Source organism: Dendronephthya gigantea, unplaced genomic scaffold (assembly GCF_004324835.1).
Source record: "Dendronephthya gigantea isolate DGI-Jeju-01 unplaced genomic scaffold, DenGig_1.0 000163F, whole genome shotgun sequence".
Lineage (NCBI taxonomy): Eukaryota > Metazoa > Cnidaria > Anthozoa > Malacalcyonacea > Nephtheidae > Dendronephthya > Dendronephthya gigantea.
This window is the reverse complement of record NW_021163173.1, coordinates 444,687-463,254: the sequence shown is the minus strand read 5'-3', so window position 1 is coordinate 463,254 and position 18,568 is coordinate 444,687. Positions and strand designations below refer to the sequence as shown.

Below are 18,568 nucleotides of genomic sequence, written 5' to 3'. Positions count from 1 at the left end.
AAAGTTTCAAAGAACATCTGCAGCATTGTGATGATTGATAAAAATTACAATTACGCTCAGTCTGTAAGTCATGCAATCAGTCATAATCATTGTCTAAAGCATATCCCTGTCATCTACAATTAGATTACATTTTTTGCAATGTAAACGTTACGACAAAATCCTGTAGCAGTGCTCGGAAGCTTTCGTGCATTTGAATAATGCTTTTCTATGCTTTCTAAAGAACGAAGCTATGCTATTGGTTGAAACAGAAATGTATTGTAAAGTTCAGCCTATGAAAACCATTCTTGCGAGGAGTTGCGAACCTACCCGCAGTATTGCGAGGATTGATGAAAAATTAAAATTATAATTATTCAGTCTGTAAGTCAATCGTCCTGGTAACTGCCTATACCCTCATCGTTGTTTATACCTACGATCATATTACATTTTTGTACATTGACTTTTGTACAATGGTAACGACGACTTCAAATCTTGCCTCTTGCTTCGATTCATACGAAATTGTGAAAAATTATGATGCACGACCCGCAATCATCGTTCATTCTTATTTGTAATTTCTTACAAATACACTTATAACAACTTATATTCTATAACCTTCTAAAGTTAAGACGAAAGGTAAATGATCATATAATGACGATTTGTCATCGATATATTCATGGATATAATTTTTATTTCGAACTTCAAATTATTCTACAATTTCCTGTGGTTAGGACACGTCGACACGAGAACGTTGTCATCGGAAAGCTACAAATTGTCGCTCTCTCCCGCTGTGGAAAATTTTAATCATGAAAGTTTAATGGGAGAGTGTCTCTAAAATGACATTAAATTTCAACAAGATGTCATTAATAACATTTTGCGTTCAACAGATTATTTTAACACAGGAAGAGAGGGAAGCTATTTATAGATTTCTGAGGAGAACTTTCTCGTGTCATAACAACAAGAAATCACGAAATACATGGTGTTGTCTAAAACTACTCCTATCAAATATGCAATGAGTAATGAGTATTATTATTGCGTGCATATTTTTATCGTTTCTATATTAAAATCCTGATTCATAATTTAGTAGTGGGTTTGTCTCCGCGTGCAGTATACATGATAAATAACTCGCTATTTCTAAATCCATAACAGGAATTAATCTGAAAGACATCATTCATTTAATTTATTCTTGTGCCGTTTTTCAATAAAATTTGTGGCTAAGACACTATTGCCTCAAAAAAAGATGTGTGTTTATGAAATTGTTATCTCCGTGAATCTACAGCAATCGTAATTTAAAAATGTTCTCCCTCTCTGCCAAAGAAACTAGAGATTGTTATTCCCAAACCTTGGCTTGAAAATATCTTATTCTTTAGGCTGGTTTTTAGTCGGGAAAATTATCCTCCGGATTGGATCGAACGGTATGGTTTCTTTGTTCGTGGACACATGGATAAAAAAGTAGCTTTTCTCTCCGATACGGTCCGGAGCAAGGTAATTTTCCTGACGGAAAACCAGCCTTCTCCTGGAATTTGATATTAATTATGATTGTAGCAAGCAGACACCGGACAATTTCATTAGCTCAATGTCAAAAGGGGCAGCCCATAAGAAGAAATTGCAGCCAAAAACTGGACAATATTGGGAGTGATGGGTGTTAATTTCAAAATTTTCCTCGGACCCTTTCCTCGGGGCTCGCAGCGCGTTCACCACTCGTCGTCGGGAAGATATTTGTCCGTTACGCTAAAATCTTCAAGTTCTACACTGTAAAAACAGTCAACAATATAAAATTGGTCAACAACGACATTTATTTTGTGAATCTGAGAAAACTAATCGAGATAAACAGTGAGACAAGTCAGACAACCAATCACAAAATAGTTGTTTCAACAATCTGCATGTCTTGTAATATTGCTTTTCTTATCAAATAGAAACATGTACACACTCAGTGCAATCAATTATCGGGTCCCGAACGTAGGACCCCTCTGAAATTTTTCGATGTGCGTCTAAATATAGTTCGCAAACTTCCTCTGAGAGGATCTGATGTTTTGTGATGACCTTACTCCAAAGTTTCCAAAAACATCTGCATGCAGTATTGTGAAGATTGATGAAAAATAAAATTACTCAGTCTGTCCGTCAATCAGTCATAGTTATTGTTTTACAGCATCCCCATCGTTGTTATGTAGATTTCTGAGGAGAACTTTCTCGTGTCATAACAACAAGAAATCACGAAATACATGCATGGTGTTGTCTAAAACTAGGAGATTGTGAGTGGAAAAATTCCAACAACTTTTTATCAGCAGTAAATTCCTAATTTATATTTATGAAGTTTACGTAATAATTCCAAATTTTACTTATTTTGAAATATATCACACATCAGGTAGAGAGTACGGTTTCTTCACGCGAAGTCACGAAGAAAGTCAGAATTTCTCTACAGTTTCTCGCAGGATGCTGAACGGAATCAGGTAATATTAAATAGATTTTGTTGATCGTCCTCAACATCTCTTGTCGCTCGTTAAATTATAGTAGTTAAATAATTATTACAGGTATAAATAGGCATTGAACATATAAATCCACGAGATGTTGACCGCAATTGGAAAGCAAACGTTTTTGTGGGTATAAACGTTTAAAAGATCGATGATGAACTATTGCAGCAAGTTTGCAATTCAATGAATCATATATGTGAATCAATGCCATGCGGAAAATTCGAAAGATAACCTAAAAAAACCTAAAAAAAATTCAATAATATTAATAATGTCTTTAGATCGTTCATCGGCTTCGTAGTGATAATGTTGAACATCGTACAGAATGAAGCTCTTTACAGAGTGACAGAGATTCAAGACAAAATTCCTTATAACTGTAGTTTTCAAAATACATCAGAGACGACGATTGGAAGTTGTCTTGCAAAGTGTCTGAAAAATTGCACGTGTCGGGCGCTCCGGATGTGTGACGAAGATAATACTTGTAGTTTGTGTTTTTCTCATAACGTGTCTCTCAAGATGGAAGACAAAATGGAAGAATGTAGCTATTTCGCCTTCAAAAGAAATCAACAACTTGTTTGTGAGGTCTGGTTTCATTAATACATGTTTTGTATAATAGTAATTATTTATGAGGGCAATATTTCAGTCCATTGACTTTATCTTGTCTTGAGTATTCAAATAGATCTTCAGAATTTTCAGGCTAACATTAGGTTTCCGTGCAATATTATAATGCGTTTGAAATTCTTAATTTAAAACGGTTCAAAGAAGGACTGCCTTCAAGACACAAACTGTTGTCTGACCTCACAACCTTGTCTCAACGCTGGAGTGTGTAAACCAAGCTATCCTTCTGACATCCTGCATTCGCCACGTTTCACATGTGACTGTGCCCCAGGCTATCACGGAAGCCATTGTGAACAGCCAATCAAGTCATGCCGTAGATACGTTAGTGGTAGCTATGACCCACCAGTCTCGGGGCATTACACTATCGTGGATGACGAGAATCAACCCTTTCCAGTATTTTGCAATTTCGTTAAGTCGGCTGATAATATTACAGTATCTTGGACACTCATCCAGTCCTATAAATTTGGAAAGAGAGCAGAGTTTCAGAATCCTTTTATCAGAAACGATCCTAAAAATGCCACAACCCCAAACTGGGAATTTTACCGCCTGTCGAAGGCTAGAATGCACTCCATACAGAACGATTCTTCAAAATGGCGGATGACTTGTCGATATGACATAGATGGTCTCAACAAGACTGATTATATCGAAGGCTTAAAAACTCAAGTTGATATTTTAACTGTGAGTGCTAGTAAATGCATGAATGTTGAGTTCGTAAATGTTCGCGGAAACGAGTGCTCTACTAGCGGGGCGACAAATTGCCGTGCTTTCTTAATTCAAAGAGATGATCAACAAACGAGACCATTTCATCACGATTCCTTCAAAAGCCATAACGAAAATTGCAGTTATAATCCATCCAGTATTCCATGTGGCGATGATGGAAGAAATGGCAACGGCGAGGATAACTTTGGTCGATATAAGAATAACTGCGTTAATCCAGATCATCGTTGTTCTATGAGTGATTTGTCCACGACTCAAACCTGGCTTGGTACTTGAACTGAAATGGAACACAATATGATGCCAGTTTACAATATAATATACATGCATCACATAATGAGTTGCCAAGTTTGGAAGCAAGCAGGAACTGTAAAAACAGTTATAGCCTATATATAACAGCAATATTTAATCGCATCATCCCTGTTTTTACTTCGGAAAATTTTTATTTTATTCTATTATTAATTTATAATTTACTACACTAAAAAAATCAGAAAATTGCGATACCAATGCCTGTTATTTTCTAATACCTAATCATATAGAACTGATATAAGTTAAAATGGTAGAATCAAATAACGAGATACATGATATTCTGATAACAGCTACTCTGCGAACTCGAGTCGTATATCTTATAGCCGACGAGGCGCGCTGCGCGGAGTTACTAGTCAGCTATTAGTCATATACGACAGATTGAGGAGAATAATTGGTTTTGTTATATTGGTTCTGTGTATCTTAAATGTGATTGGTTCATTCGTAGTCACATGACTTTAAATAAATGCAATGTTTCCCGCCAGGGAAACAAGTGAAAAATTGTTGCCCGCTTCTTGTCATAACAAAGTGAAGTGGGTTTCTTTTTTAAATGTTTTTGTTCCTATATAACAAAACACTTAATGTACACTACCTCGGGAAATAGTGAGTTTTGTTTTCCCTCGAGTCTCAATGTTTCCCTCGACTTCGTCTCGGGAAACATTCAGACTCTTGGGAAAACAAAACTCACTATTTCCCTCGGGAGCATACATTAAGTGTATATTATTTTATGGCTTTTTAAAATCCTCTATTCTGATTGGTTGACGAGCGGTCCGTAAAAACCCATATCAGAACCGTGGTCCGTATATTCCATATCTGGACCAGAATCCCGGATGTCTCATGCAATTCAGCCATTGACCTCACTTGTTTGAATTTTTCTTGTTCAGTCTGGATTTTTTGTTAATTGAATTATTTAGAACCTTATACATTGTTTTAGCTTTAGACTTGGCTCGACCAGTCTCCAGATTTTCCCATCCTAGTGCTTTTATTGCTTCTGGTCCAGAAATATCATTAATAAAGTTCATGATTACCCTTGCAGCTCTATTCTGAAGTTTTTGCAACCTGTTTGAAAGACCGATACCCATGGTATCCCACACCTCGCTACAATAGTCAAAATGAGGATTGATTAAGGCATTATAAATTGAAATTAAAGTGTCTCGGTTTACAAAATCACGAATTTTCCTAATGGCTCCTATTCCCGAAGTAACTTTGTTGGCCACTTTAATGTTAATATATTCATTCCAAGATAATTTATCATCAAGCTCTACCCCAAGTACGGTAGCTTTATAGACTTGTTTAATTTTTGCTTGATTTATTTTGAGATCTGGCTGTGTAATAATATTATTTAGTTTGCGAGCTAGGCCAATAAGTATAAATTCTGTTTTTGTTACATTAAGGCTCAGTTTATTGGCTAGTAGCTATTCATTTATACATATAAGATCACTGTTCATTCTTGACTCAATTTCCTGGATTTGCTCACCGGCTATTGTAAGGTTTGTATCGTCGGCAAACAGCCGGGGAGTAGCATGGTTTAAACATTTGGGGAGATCATTTATAGGAAAAAGAAAAGAGGGGCCCCAAAATTGACCCTTGGGGAATACCACATGTAACGCGCCTTGCAGTTGACATCACGTCACCCAACTGACACTTTTGGTTACGGTCAGATAAGTATGAACGTATCATAGCCAAGGCACTTCCCGTTACACCGTAAAGTTCTAACTTTCTCAATAGAATACCGTGATCAATAGTATCGAATGCCTTCTTAAGATCTATCAAAACAACCAAGTTGAACATTTTGCGGTCCATATTGACATACCAACTGTTCGTACTATCTAGTAATGTCGAGGCAGTAGAGTGATATTTTCGAAATCCAAACTGGTGTTCAGAGAGTAGAGAGTTATCAGTAAGATATTGGTATATCTGATCATACATTATTCTTTCCATTATCTTACTTATTGCAGGCAAGATAGAAATAGGCCTATAATTCTCTGTTAAGTTACGCGGACCTTTTTTGTAGATTGGTACAAGTCTTGCCAGTTTCCATTCATATGGAAAACAGTTTGTAATTAAACCATTAATAAAGATATGTGTCAGTGATGGGGCAATGGTTCAAGCAGCAGCTTTTAAAATTTTACCAGATATTTTATCAAGAATATCAGCTTTACCATTGGACAAGCCATTCAAAAGCTGAATTACTCTACCCACCGACACCAGCCTGAAACGATCCATTTTTGATTCAGCAGATTTAACAAATGTTTCAAACGAAGAGTTTGAATCGTCAATAGAACTGGCTAAGTTCGGGCCAATGTTGGTAAAATATTCGTTGAAAGCATTAGCTATTTCTTCATTGGAAGTAATGTTAGAATCATTGACCTTCAATTCATTGACAACAGTGTCCTTAGAAGATCGGCCTTATAAGTCATTTATCGTTTTCCATGCCTCTTTAGGATTATTTTTTTCATGAGCTATTTTAGTGTGATAATACTCAGCCTTAGCATATCGTAACGCAATGTTGACCCGGTTTCTGGATGCTTTATACAAATCCCAATCGGCGCTTTGTTTTGTCACCATTGCTTTACGTTTCTTTCTATCTCGGTCAAATATAAGTTTTTTGATATCCGCTGTGGCCCATGGTACACTAGACGATCGTTTCCTGATATGTTGAATTGGGGCATGCTTATCAAGAACATTCAAGAATAGTTCCTTCCAACAGGCCCACATAGAATCAGAATCTGACTTTAATACAATCTGTTCCCAAGGTTGGGTCAATAAATCCTCGTTAAAGCGCTGTTCATTAAATCGTTTCATGTTTCTAACTTCAACCTTATTAGCTTTACGGGTATTTAAAACAGAATTTATTTTCCTAATACCATAGATTAGGTTATGGTCACTAATTCCTGTGGGTATTACTCCAGACTGCAAGTGCAAGATTTTTTCTGGCATAGATGTAATGTAATGATCTATAAGAGTGCTCGAACTAGTCGTTATTCGTGTAGCCTCGATAATAAGTCGAGATAATTGATATGTTTCCAGAATACCTTTAAGTGTTTTGGTTGGATGATTAGGATTATTTGTCAACAAATTACAATTTAAGTCTCCTAAGATGTGGAGTTCTTTGTTTTCATCATCAATCATTTTAATCATTTTTTCAAATGTTAAAAAAAACTCAGGTGTAGAGTTCGGCGGTCTATAAACTGATACAACAATGAAATTCCTGGAATTTGGCTTAGAAATTTCCAAACAAATTGCTTCGATACCGTCAGGAACCAGATCATTTCGGATTTTATAGTAACAGGCTGCCAGTAGGATTTAAGTGTAATCCTCTGACATTTAAGTGCATAATTTTAACGTTCAAATTTGGTATAAACATCAAGTTATTATGATCACACATAGATTGAACTAATCTATTTGTTTCTCTTACCCTGCTGGACGCATACGAATCATCCGATCGGACGATAACTCCCGAAACAATGATCTCGGTATTGGGACACTGCTGCTGGATAAAATGTGCAATATTGATTGTACCATCGGCAACAGTCTTGGCGTCATCATTTCGTAGATTGTTGGTCCCAATGTGAAGAATGATCTTTCCGGGTTTTTTACGAAGAATCGGTTTTATAAAATCTTGCATGTCTTCAATACTGACGCCAGAGAATGACTTAACTGTAACACGATTAGTTGCACTCGATAACTCCCAGCCTTTTACGTATTTGATGATAGAGTCACCAATAGGCAATAATGACTGTATTCGTTTTTGTTTTCTTCTTACGGCCATTCTTCATAGCAGATGCCGATTTTCTTGAACCTGATTTATCATCAGCAGATTGTCTACCTTCAAGGCCCTCCTTCTCAATTGTGTCCACGTTTATCTCCGATATTTCCACATCCTCTACTTGCAAAGTAGAGTACTTGTTTTGTAGGAGTAGGGGCTGACAGGCAGGACTACGTACATTTGCGGGATGTGCAGGAGCTGCGCGCCAGGAATTAGTGCTCGATGGATTATTAGCTTTAAGTTGAATGAATGATCGATCTTCGTTCAGCAAACGAATGGCTGTTAGTAAACTGGCTTTATCGTTTTCAGCGGCTGTTAATTTCGTGTTCTTTTCAGTAACAACATTCTTATAGCCTTTTAAATCTTTTTTAAGTGATTTGTTTTCTTGTCTCGGTAAGGTAATTTCCTGCACTAAATTATCATTGCCAGTTAGGTTTCCACGGATTTCAAGTGAATTTACAAGTTCATTTAAGACAATTGATGATTCGCTTTGGTGCCTTTCAAATTTATGTGTTAGCAAGTCCAGCCGTTTGGAAACATCGCAGAGAGAAGGTTCTTCGCAGTTTTGTCTTTGATCTATATTAGTCGATTCACGAGGACATACTTCGTCGGTGATTGTAAAATCGTCTTGAGAGCCGTTCGATTTCAACGACTGGGTCATAGACAAGTTCGAATTATCTAAGCCTGGTGACAAAGAAGTGGGCGCCATGAATCTATTAAAATAGTTACGCTCCAGCGAAGGCATATGCAAGGGCGTATAATCAGCATCGCTAACACCCATATTCTGTTCGTTTTCCGAACAAATCTTTGTTAATCGCTCTAGACAGGTTTTTTTTTAAGAAAAATTTAGAACTGCACATTTTGTCTTTGTAGCATACCAAACAGTTAAAGTTCAATACAGCTTGCATATTAAATTTGTAGATTTGTTATAATTAATTCATTGAAAGTTATATAGAAAAAAATCATGTAGGAAACTAGAAATTATACCGGTATTTTCGAACTCCAGTGAGCACCGCTTTCTCTTATTTGAATTTCAAATACCACTCGCAATACCACCGCCATATTTGTTTTTAGAGGGAAACGATGGGATATTATAGGGTATAAATGGGATCTATGTATACAGTTGGCCAATTGCAAGATTGGATTAGATGGGATTCCCAATGTTCGCGCCTTTTGTAATATTTTTTTCGATATTAAATCAGATGCAATTTTATATATATATATATATATATATATATATTATATATATATATATATATATATATTTATATAAACATTTTTAACATTATAATGAAATGAATAAGGAAGTTGAGGATCCAGGACCAAGTGGAATTGCAAAAATATCAGTGAAAGAGGATGATCTGAAACATTTTCACAAGAATGGTCGCCACTATGTACGTTGTGAGACATGCTTTTCCAACCCCAATGTGGTCAGGATTTTCAGCAGGAGAGCTAAAGTTCCAGCGATTGCTCAAGAACCGGGGACTATATACCGTAAAAGCATTGTTTCCGACCACCTGAACACTGAGATTCATCGTGAAGCAAAAAAGACAAAGAGATTGTTGTCTTTAAAAGGACCAGAAAAGGTTCACATTACGTCACTGACACCAATTGGAAGGGCATTATCGACTGCAGATGCACAATTGGCTGCGAAAATTGGTAGCCTATTTTTTCACGTTTACCATGGTGCTAAGAGACTTACTTTGTCTGCCAATTCGTTTCCTTCGCGTGTGGTTGTAAGTCGGATAGCCAATGCGTTTTGTTTTTTTATGATTGGAGTATAAACGACATGCCTAATGATCTCCAATACCTTTGACCAAATGCACACAGAGAATTCCTCAAATGCATTGTAAAGTCAGATAAAAATTCACTTGCTTCCAAGATGTCAAATTCGTTGGCCATCTCCTTAAGATGTGACGGATCGGTTGATAGAACGCAGATAGATAAGATATATTTAATGGCTAAAGTTATATATAGAGACGGAAAAGAAGACAATATCTTTCTCGGCACGGAAGAGCCCAAAGAAAGAGGAGCAGTTGGAGTTCATAAGGCTATTCTTTCGGCATGTTCAGCAACCCTTGGCGAAGATACCGAAGATGAAGAAGATGTTTTGCTTAATCAAAGCAAGAAAGTGTTTTAGCGTGCTTCTTCTTTTGTCACTGACGGCGCATCAGTAAATACTGGAGAAAAAAATGGTCTTTGGGCTTTGATTGATCGGGATTTAAACCATCTGTTAGACGATGAAGTACCAACACCAATGATTAAAATTTGGTGCGTTGCTCATCGTTCGCAGCTGGCATGGAAATCTGTCACAAACTCAATTCAGGAAGTAAATCATTTAATTCAACAGCTTTCAAGCATATCCACATTTTCCATGCATCTGGCATCCGGACACGAGAACTTACTGATGCTGCAAATGCTGAGCGCTGTTGCGTGTTATCATTACCTCGCGTACCATTACCAAGTGCGTTGGACAGAATTCACATCGTCGTTAATTGAAATGGTCTTAAGATCTTAGCGTGCTCTTGTTGCCTATTTCAAAAAAGTAATGAGAAAGAAGCTGGAGGTTTCTTGTCCTTTTTAACAAAGAAATCCAATCTTGACCTGCTGACCTTCATTGCAGATTAGCTTGCTGTATTTTCACAATACCAGCAACAGCTACAGTCGGACTCAACAACACTACTTGACATGGACAGATACACATCGAAGGTGAAAGCAAAGGTGTTAGGATTAAAAGAAACGGCTCTTCTCGGTGGATGGGTTGAAGCACTAAACGAGCAAGTATCGGAGGAAGAAGATGGCACCGTGACTTTAAAAGAAGTTGAATTAGACTGTGGAAATGGAAGGCATCGTCGACAAATTCACCATCTTTACGTCATTGACACAAGGGACATTGATGCAATTAAGAATGAGATCATTGAGTCTCTGAAAGAATCTTTGACCCTAAGGTTTTTTAAACAAGATGATGATATTGATCTACTCAAGCCATTTGTAAATTTGCAGCAGTCAGCAGATTTGAAGGAGGTTCACAAGCAATTAATGGAACTTGGTATGGAATTTGATGATGTTCTTAGTATGGAAGATATAGAAGATTTTAGAAAACTATCATTAAAAGAACGATTCCAAAGGTTTGTCCAATCCGACGAGCTGCCTAACTTGAAAGTTGCATTTGCAAGGATCCTTGCATCTAAGCCACATAGCGCAGATGTAGAACGCCTGATCAGCTGCAGTATGGCACTGAAGTCGTCTGGTCGTTCTCGAATGCTTCCTGAAACCGAAAATCTCAATTTTTATGTGCATTATAACATGTCACCGTTGGATCAATGGGATCCTAAACCAGCTGTGATGAATTGGATGAATGAAAGAGCACGTCGCATCCGAGAACGTCCAAAAGGAAAACAACAGCAATATTTCAAGGGAATATTTTCCGAAGCTTCGAAAACCGAACAGAATTTGGCGGATTGTGAAGAAGGAATAACCAGCAAAAAAAACATTTTAGTTATTGTTCTGGACGCTTGGCATACAACTGTAACTTAGCTTCAATGTGTTCCGGTTGAATATTTTGTGTAGTGGGTGGTCACGGGGAAAGGAATCGTCTACGGCTTTTAGAAATTTATGGCCGATGTCAGTTTTTACATTTGAGCTGTACGTGGGATTATACCAAATGATATAACGGGATCTGTGGCGGTTGTGTTGAGTGGGTTGAGGATCATAGTGTAAGTTATAGTTGTAGCCGCTCTCTTTCAATGCTTCTTGGTATGGCTGTTTACTTGAATCGAATGCTTGCTTGTCTGAGGAGATTTTTGAAAGGCGTTGGTTGATGGTTTCCGGGATTCTGCATAGGATAGATGGGGGGTGATTACTCTGGACGTGCACGTACTGCGGGACGTTCCCTGGCTTTACTCTTTCGATTTCTTTGGGTTGGGCGTTGAATGCGCCGAGGCCATCGTCTCGGTAAAGTCCAATGTCCTTTCGGTATGTGGTTGGAAGTTGGGTTAGGGTTAGGGTGTCCCAACTTCCAACCACATACCGAAAGGACATTGGACTTTACCGAGACGATGGCCTCAGTGCATTCAACGCCCGACCCAAAGAAATCGAAAGAGTAAAGAAAGAAATCTGCAAAGTATTCAGCGACAACAAACTAAAGCTAACGATAGAGGCCAATAAGAAATGCGTTAACTTCCTGGACATTACTTTCGACCTTAGGACCGGCACATAACGACCGTACACGAAGCCATGCAGGGAACGTCCCGCAGTACGTGCACGTCCAGAGTAATCACCCCCCATCTATCCTATGCAGAATCCCGGAAACCATCAACCAACGCCTTTCAAAAATCTCCTCAGACAAGCAAGCATTCGATTCAAGTAAACAGCCATACCAAGAAGCATTGAAAGAGAGCGGCTACAACTATAACTTACACTATGATCCTCAACCCACTCAACACAACCGCCACAGATCCCGTTATATCATTTGGTATAATCCCACGTACAGCTCAAATGTAAAAACTAACATTGGCCATAAATTTCTAAAAGCCGTAGACGATTCCTTTCCCCGTGACCACCCACTACACAAAATATTCAACCGGAACACATTGAAGCTAAGTTACAGTTGTATGCCAAGCGTCCAGAACATCATTTCGTCACACAACAAATCTATCCTTCGTAATGAAGCCAACAACATTACCGATAAAGAAAAGAATTGCAACTGTCGCGCGAAAGATTCCTGTCCCCTGCAAGGTGAATGCCTAACAAAAGCTATCGTCTACCAAGCGACCGTGAAGAATGAAAGTACGAAAGAATCCCAAACCTACGTTGGCCTTACTGAGAACACATTTAAGACATGCTACCTCAACCATACCTGCTCTCAACAAATCAAAGAAAAACGCCACCTCACCGAGCTAAGCAAACACATTTGGAAATTAAAGGACTCTAATACACCGCACACCATCTGTTTCACATCCGCGATTTTTGAGATGCTACTTGGATGAATAAACTCACACCCAGACAAGAAATTTTTTAACTTCTTTTGCCACAGATCCTGCACTATGCACACATATATTTTCTTTATATTTGTGCTGAAAGTCAACTATATAAACAAAACATAATTACAAATCATAATTATGATGAACAACTTAAGCAGACTTTAAACTCACAATTCGGTGAGAGGTTATGGTTTTACTTCTTGTCCTGCACACTGTTTGTTAAATATAAACGATTTCTGTTCAGTTATCTTGAGTTTTCTCCCTGATCTCTTTGTCCCCTCCTTTCTCGTTCCCAGCTCCCCTTCTCATGAACTGCGCTCTAATTAATGTTAGTTAACTATTATAACTGATAAGCTAATACTAATACCATATGTTCAGAACACCATCAGTTGGAAAATCATTAAGAAATCACAACCGTATTGTGATAAAACTAAACGCTGTAATTTATGCCTATCCGAGAAATTTATCCCTATCCGAGAAATTTATCCCTATCCGAGAAATTTATCATCATATGTCATCCTAAATTAAGCTCTTTGAACAAGCGTAACGAACTTGTTTCAACATGCCGGCATCGAAAGAAGTTTTTACTAAGTAACACCTAGTAACCAACTACATGTAATACGACCTAATTAATTGTTCGTCTCTTGTATATAGTCGTTGTGCTGGTGTAATTAAATATTTTTTACCTGATGAGTGTGGCAAGCTTGTCATACGAAACAGTTCTGTAGTAAATAAAATTCGATGAAGTAACTCGTGTTTCTCATCCTGTGTTATATATATATATATACATATATATATATATATATATATATATATATATATATATATATATATATATATATATATATATATATATATATATATATAGGAAAAGTATATAGGCACCAAACAAAACGATGCAGCCCCCAGTAGAAGGATCCACCATAGGGACACAATTTCCGCTTCTTAACTTATTAGAAGATAGGAATATAGGTATAATAAAAAGCAGACAACTTCTCACTGCTCCATTTATTTATTTAAGACGTTTCGGACTTCGTCCTTCGTCCTTCGTCTCTATATCCTACCATTAAATTTGAGTTAGTTTATTCTAAGGAATTTCTTAATGTTTTGGATCTTACGCTACACCTCCAAAATGGGTATATTGTCACTGACATTTATTCCAAACCTACCGATAGTCATAGATATTTACCTTTTAACAGCTCGCACCCATATCATTGCAAAAAAGCTATACCTTATGGGGTTGCGTTGAGGGTGAAACGTAATTGTTCCACTAAAGGCGGATTTCCACTTACAGCGAAATCGTTCGCTAGCGAAATATTTGCATATTTTCTTTTGAATTTTAACAGCATAAATAAATTAGTGCGACTTGACTGTTTTCAATTCAAAAGAAAATATGCAAATATTTCGCTAGCGAACGATTTCGCTGTAAGTGGAAAATCGCCTTAAGGAATTCACAGAGAAGGCATGCTCGCAATATAAAACTTATCTCAAACAGCAAAAATATGATCCTAAGCTGGTTGACGAGCAATTTGATAAAGCCATGAAGAGAGATAGATTGGAAGTTCTTAAGCCGACCAAATGTAAAGTTAAGAAGAAAACGTTCCCTTTGGTGCTGGAATATAACTCCAGGTTGCCCAACGTTGGCAATATTATTCGGACTCATTTACATCTTATTTACTCGTATATATATATATATATATACTCAGGCTCGCACAGAACGTACTAACAGGTCTCCAATATACTCAGGCTCGCACAGAACTAGTTAAACGTACTAACAGGTCTCCAAAAAGACGTAAAAACCGTTTAAGTGCATCGAATCAAAAATTCCGTACAGGGGGTACTACAGTAATCGCCCACTCGGTTCCAAACATAGAGACATTAACACCATTGCGTATTATTATTCTGTGTTATTTATAATTTCTTGTTCCCGAGCCCGCAATTTCTTCTGGCGAGGAAACATTGAAACAAAAGCTCTGAAATAAACGAAATCAGAAATTATTCTGATTGGTCGTTCACGTACGACGTTGGAATGGTGCAAAGAAGGACTGCCTTCAAGACACAAACTGTTGTCTTACCTCACAACCTTCCCTCAATTCTGGCGTGTGTAAACCAAATTATCTTTCTGAAATACTGCATTCGTCATGTTTCACATGTGACTGCCCCAGGCTATCACGGAAGCCGTTGGGAACAACCAATCTAGTCATGCCGTGGATACGTTAGTGGTAACTATGAGCACCAGTCTTGGGACATTACATACACAATCATCGTTGCAATGTCGTAATACGATTCAAACCAAATACAAACCGGGATTTCTGGCTTCCGGTTTGAATCATCCCGAAGCCTTTGTTTCGCGAGCTCGGGAACGAGACTATCATTTAACCAAGCAGAAGTCAGAAGCGGCTGGCGATCCCAGGGCCCTTTCCCCAACCCAGAATCATGGTAAAGAGTTGAAGACATTAGCTAGGCATAACAGAATATATGAATATAGTCCCTCTCAATTGACGTGCAATCACATGGATATCGTTCAATTTCAAAAAACAATGCCTCAGGTACTCGTAGTGAATTCACGCCTGGACGAGGCTGCGGTATCAATACTTGGCTGGGGATGTTGCTGACAAGAGAGAGCGTAGTAAGTTTGTTTTTTAAGCTGGTAGTGCGGGTAAATGATAAGGATGAATCATTTACGATTGTTTGTTTTACATTATACAATTATTTAATGGTTTCTGTGTTTGGATGGCCTGATCCAAACACGTGGGAATGTTGCGAGAGTTAAGAAAAGCGCGCGAAACGCGAGCCGAAGGCGACGACCAACCAGAACACGCGTTATATACATGTTATTTTATAAATTAGTTTTCAAAGCGTTACAGGGCCGTAGCTAGAAGCGTGGTTGAGAGGGAGGTCAAGTTCATATATTCAGTTTTCTTTTAGAAGTTAAAATAACAGTGACTGTCACTGGTACTTTCGACTAGTGTGCGAATAGTACACTGAGCCCAGCATTTTTTAAAGTGCTGTAATTTCGGGTTCGGGGTCAGGGGAAAAATCCTCCCCTGCCCCCTATCTCGGCGGTCGTGATTATTGCACAATTAAATATTATTCCACTTTGTTAATTAAAGTGATAACGTAATGAAGTGTAAAATGAAGTACTTGCCTTCAAGACAAAAACAAAGTCTGATAAAGAGAACATAGAGAAGAATATAATTAATTTCAAATGAATTTCAGACAACCCGCGGCAAAATAGGCGTAATCGGTAAGCTATACTATAATTTACTTTGTAGTATTTGCTAATTTTTATTATTTGAACTTTCTAAACTCCAAGCGTAATTGTATATGTATGAAGAAAGCAACAAAGGTCAGCCCGTTTTCTTGGGTTCGCTGTGCGGACAAACTGACCATTCAGGAAGCTGAATTTTTCCCGCCGAAAACTGCGGAAAACATTGACTCGAGAACGGTTCAACACTTTTTAGAATCTGGAAGAAACATTGGATATTTTTGCCTTTTTCTGCAGTTTTTATTGAAGACAAGGTGAGTTGTGCTTGGGCAAATAAAGTTAATTGTTTTTTGAATATTAAAGGTAGCCGAATTTTTCGAAATTAAAAATACAAAAACCGAAAGGAAGATTCGATGTATTTAATTTCCTTTGGTTATATTTACTAGTGTTCATTTATTACTAGTTATTCTGTGTTTGTTCTTGAGGCCTTTTATGGCAGCAAACACTTTATTTCGATGTAATATAGTTGAATAATGAAATTGAAATGTATCGAAACCCTAGTGCAGAGCAGGTAAACTTGAAAACGACTTCCAAAGCACTTCGAAAAGAACACTTTGAATGAACTTAAGTCCTGAATTTGTAGCTATCAGTATCAAGTGTAAACATTTTTACTAACAATGGTCCTTGATATTCAAAATATCCACTTGATAAGGTAGTATATTTATACTAATGCTTTCATTATTTAACTGAAACTGTCCATCAGCAATATTTATTAGTTGAGGCTTCAGCAATATTTAAACTTATTCATGATTTTATTCCAAGCCTTTGTTTTGGAATTGAGTTAGTTAATAGGAGAAATTTATTTGGTGCAACTATACATTTGCAATGAACTATATAGAATACTATAAAATAAAACACCTACAATCTGACTGTTTGAACATTTGGGAAAATTTGAAAATATTTATGAGAGTGAAATACAGCAGATAATTTGATATTTGTCCCCCACAGTAAAACCCAGGGGGATATGTACCCTTAACCCCCACCTATTTGTAGCTGTGTGCACACACCATGCAATGAACTATGAAGGGTGCTGAAACCATGGGGAAGCAGAGGTAGCTGCCCCCACTACCAATACAATAGTACCACACATTCACCATTTCATCTTAACTTTTAGCTTGGGCTATATGCTATAATCAGTAATCACAATATGTAACCTTTTCTAAAAGTCTGCCCTCACTGCCCTAGACTAATGAAATTGCAAACAGCTTTCTTGGACCTCTCCATGGCGGATGAAGCATATTTAATGCAGCACCATATTTTTATAAGTAAAGTGTGGCTGTTCACACCAGCAGTTTAGTGGACTGTTAATAATTAACATCTTAATGGTTTTATGTTTAATTTAGTACCAGAAGATTTGAAAATGCCATATGTTGCAAAGAAAGGCAAGGGCAAGACTTCTTCATCTAAAACCAAGGCCAAGGTTTTGGATGACATAGACCCAATCTTTGAAACTAGCAATGAAGATATGATCGACATTATTGATACAGCAGGTATAAGTCTTATAACTTTATTAAAACAGGATGTTCTTTAGTGATCAAAAAATGTTCAGTATTACTAACTTCTTATTAACCGAGCGTGAGGTCTTTGTCGAGAAATATCGGGCAGAGGTCTTTTTAAACAAACCGAACTCGAAGAATGAGGTTTGTGCAAAAAGATCGAGTTCCGGTATTTCGAGACGCTTGCCATACAGCTAAGAACAACAGGCTATGCACGTACGCTATATACCTGAAATGTCGAGTTATTCGTTGATCCTAAAGGCGGATTTCCACTTACAGCGAAATCGTTCGCCAGCGAAATATTTGCATATTTTCTTTTGAATTGAAAACAGTCAAGTCGAACTAATTTATTTATGCTGTTAAAATTCAAAAGAAAATATGCAAATATTTCGCTAGCGAACGATTTCGCTGTAAGTGGAAATCCCGCCTTTATAGAATAGCCAGTGGCGAAGCCAGCCTGACGATTTTCCCGCTGTGTAAATTCATGTTATTATAATTATTTATGTCTTTAGAAATTTATTGTTTTTACAGTCAATGGACACAAAAATATTAGCATAGGCTGCATAGCCGAATCGTCAGGCTGGCTACGCCACTGAGAATAGCGAATTATATAAACATGTCGACACGAATATAAAGTGTTCTTGTACATAGTCCCGGTATAATACTGTAAATATAATGCATGTTTCATCGAGAAAAAGCACTTGCTTTGAACTAAAGGCGCCGATTTCTGCTCTGGGATGCTCATTTCGCTCAGCGGAAATTTTTTTGTATGTACAAAATTATATTTACATGCTGTGTAAATATCTACCGCGTGGTCGATCAAGAGGGCAAGATTTCGCTTCAGTCGTATTCAGAATTAGAAACGGTGCTCTTCAGTAAACAGCTTTCAGGATTATAAATAACTGCGATGCTATCTTGCTTGTTCTATACAACACGCTGATATATCATTATGAATACGGTCTTGCTTGCCAATT

At 37.5% G+C, this 18,568-nt stretch overlaps 1 protein-coding gene across 1 annotated transcript; it reads right to left on the bottom strand.

Annotated features, from left to right (window-relative positions):
* Positions 1-6,488: 6,488 nt before the first annotated feature.
* Positions 6,489-7,851, bottom strand: LOC114537740. Its single transcript, XM_028558832.1, has 2 exons — positions 7,602-7,851; positions 6,489-7,372 (listed from the first exon to the last, which is right to left on the bottom strand). Exons 1-2 carry the CDS (start codon positions 7,849-7,851, stop codon positions 6,489-6,491), a joined length of 1,134 nt encoding a protein of 377 aa, XP_028414633.1.
* Positions 7,852-18,568: the final 10,717 nt, after the last annotated feature.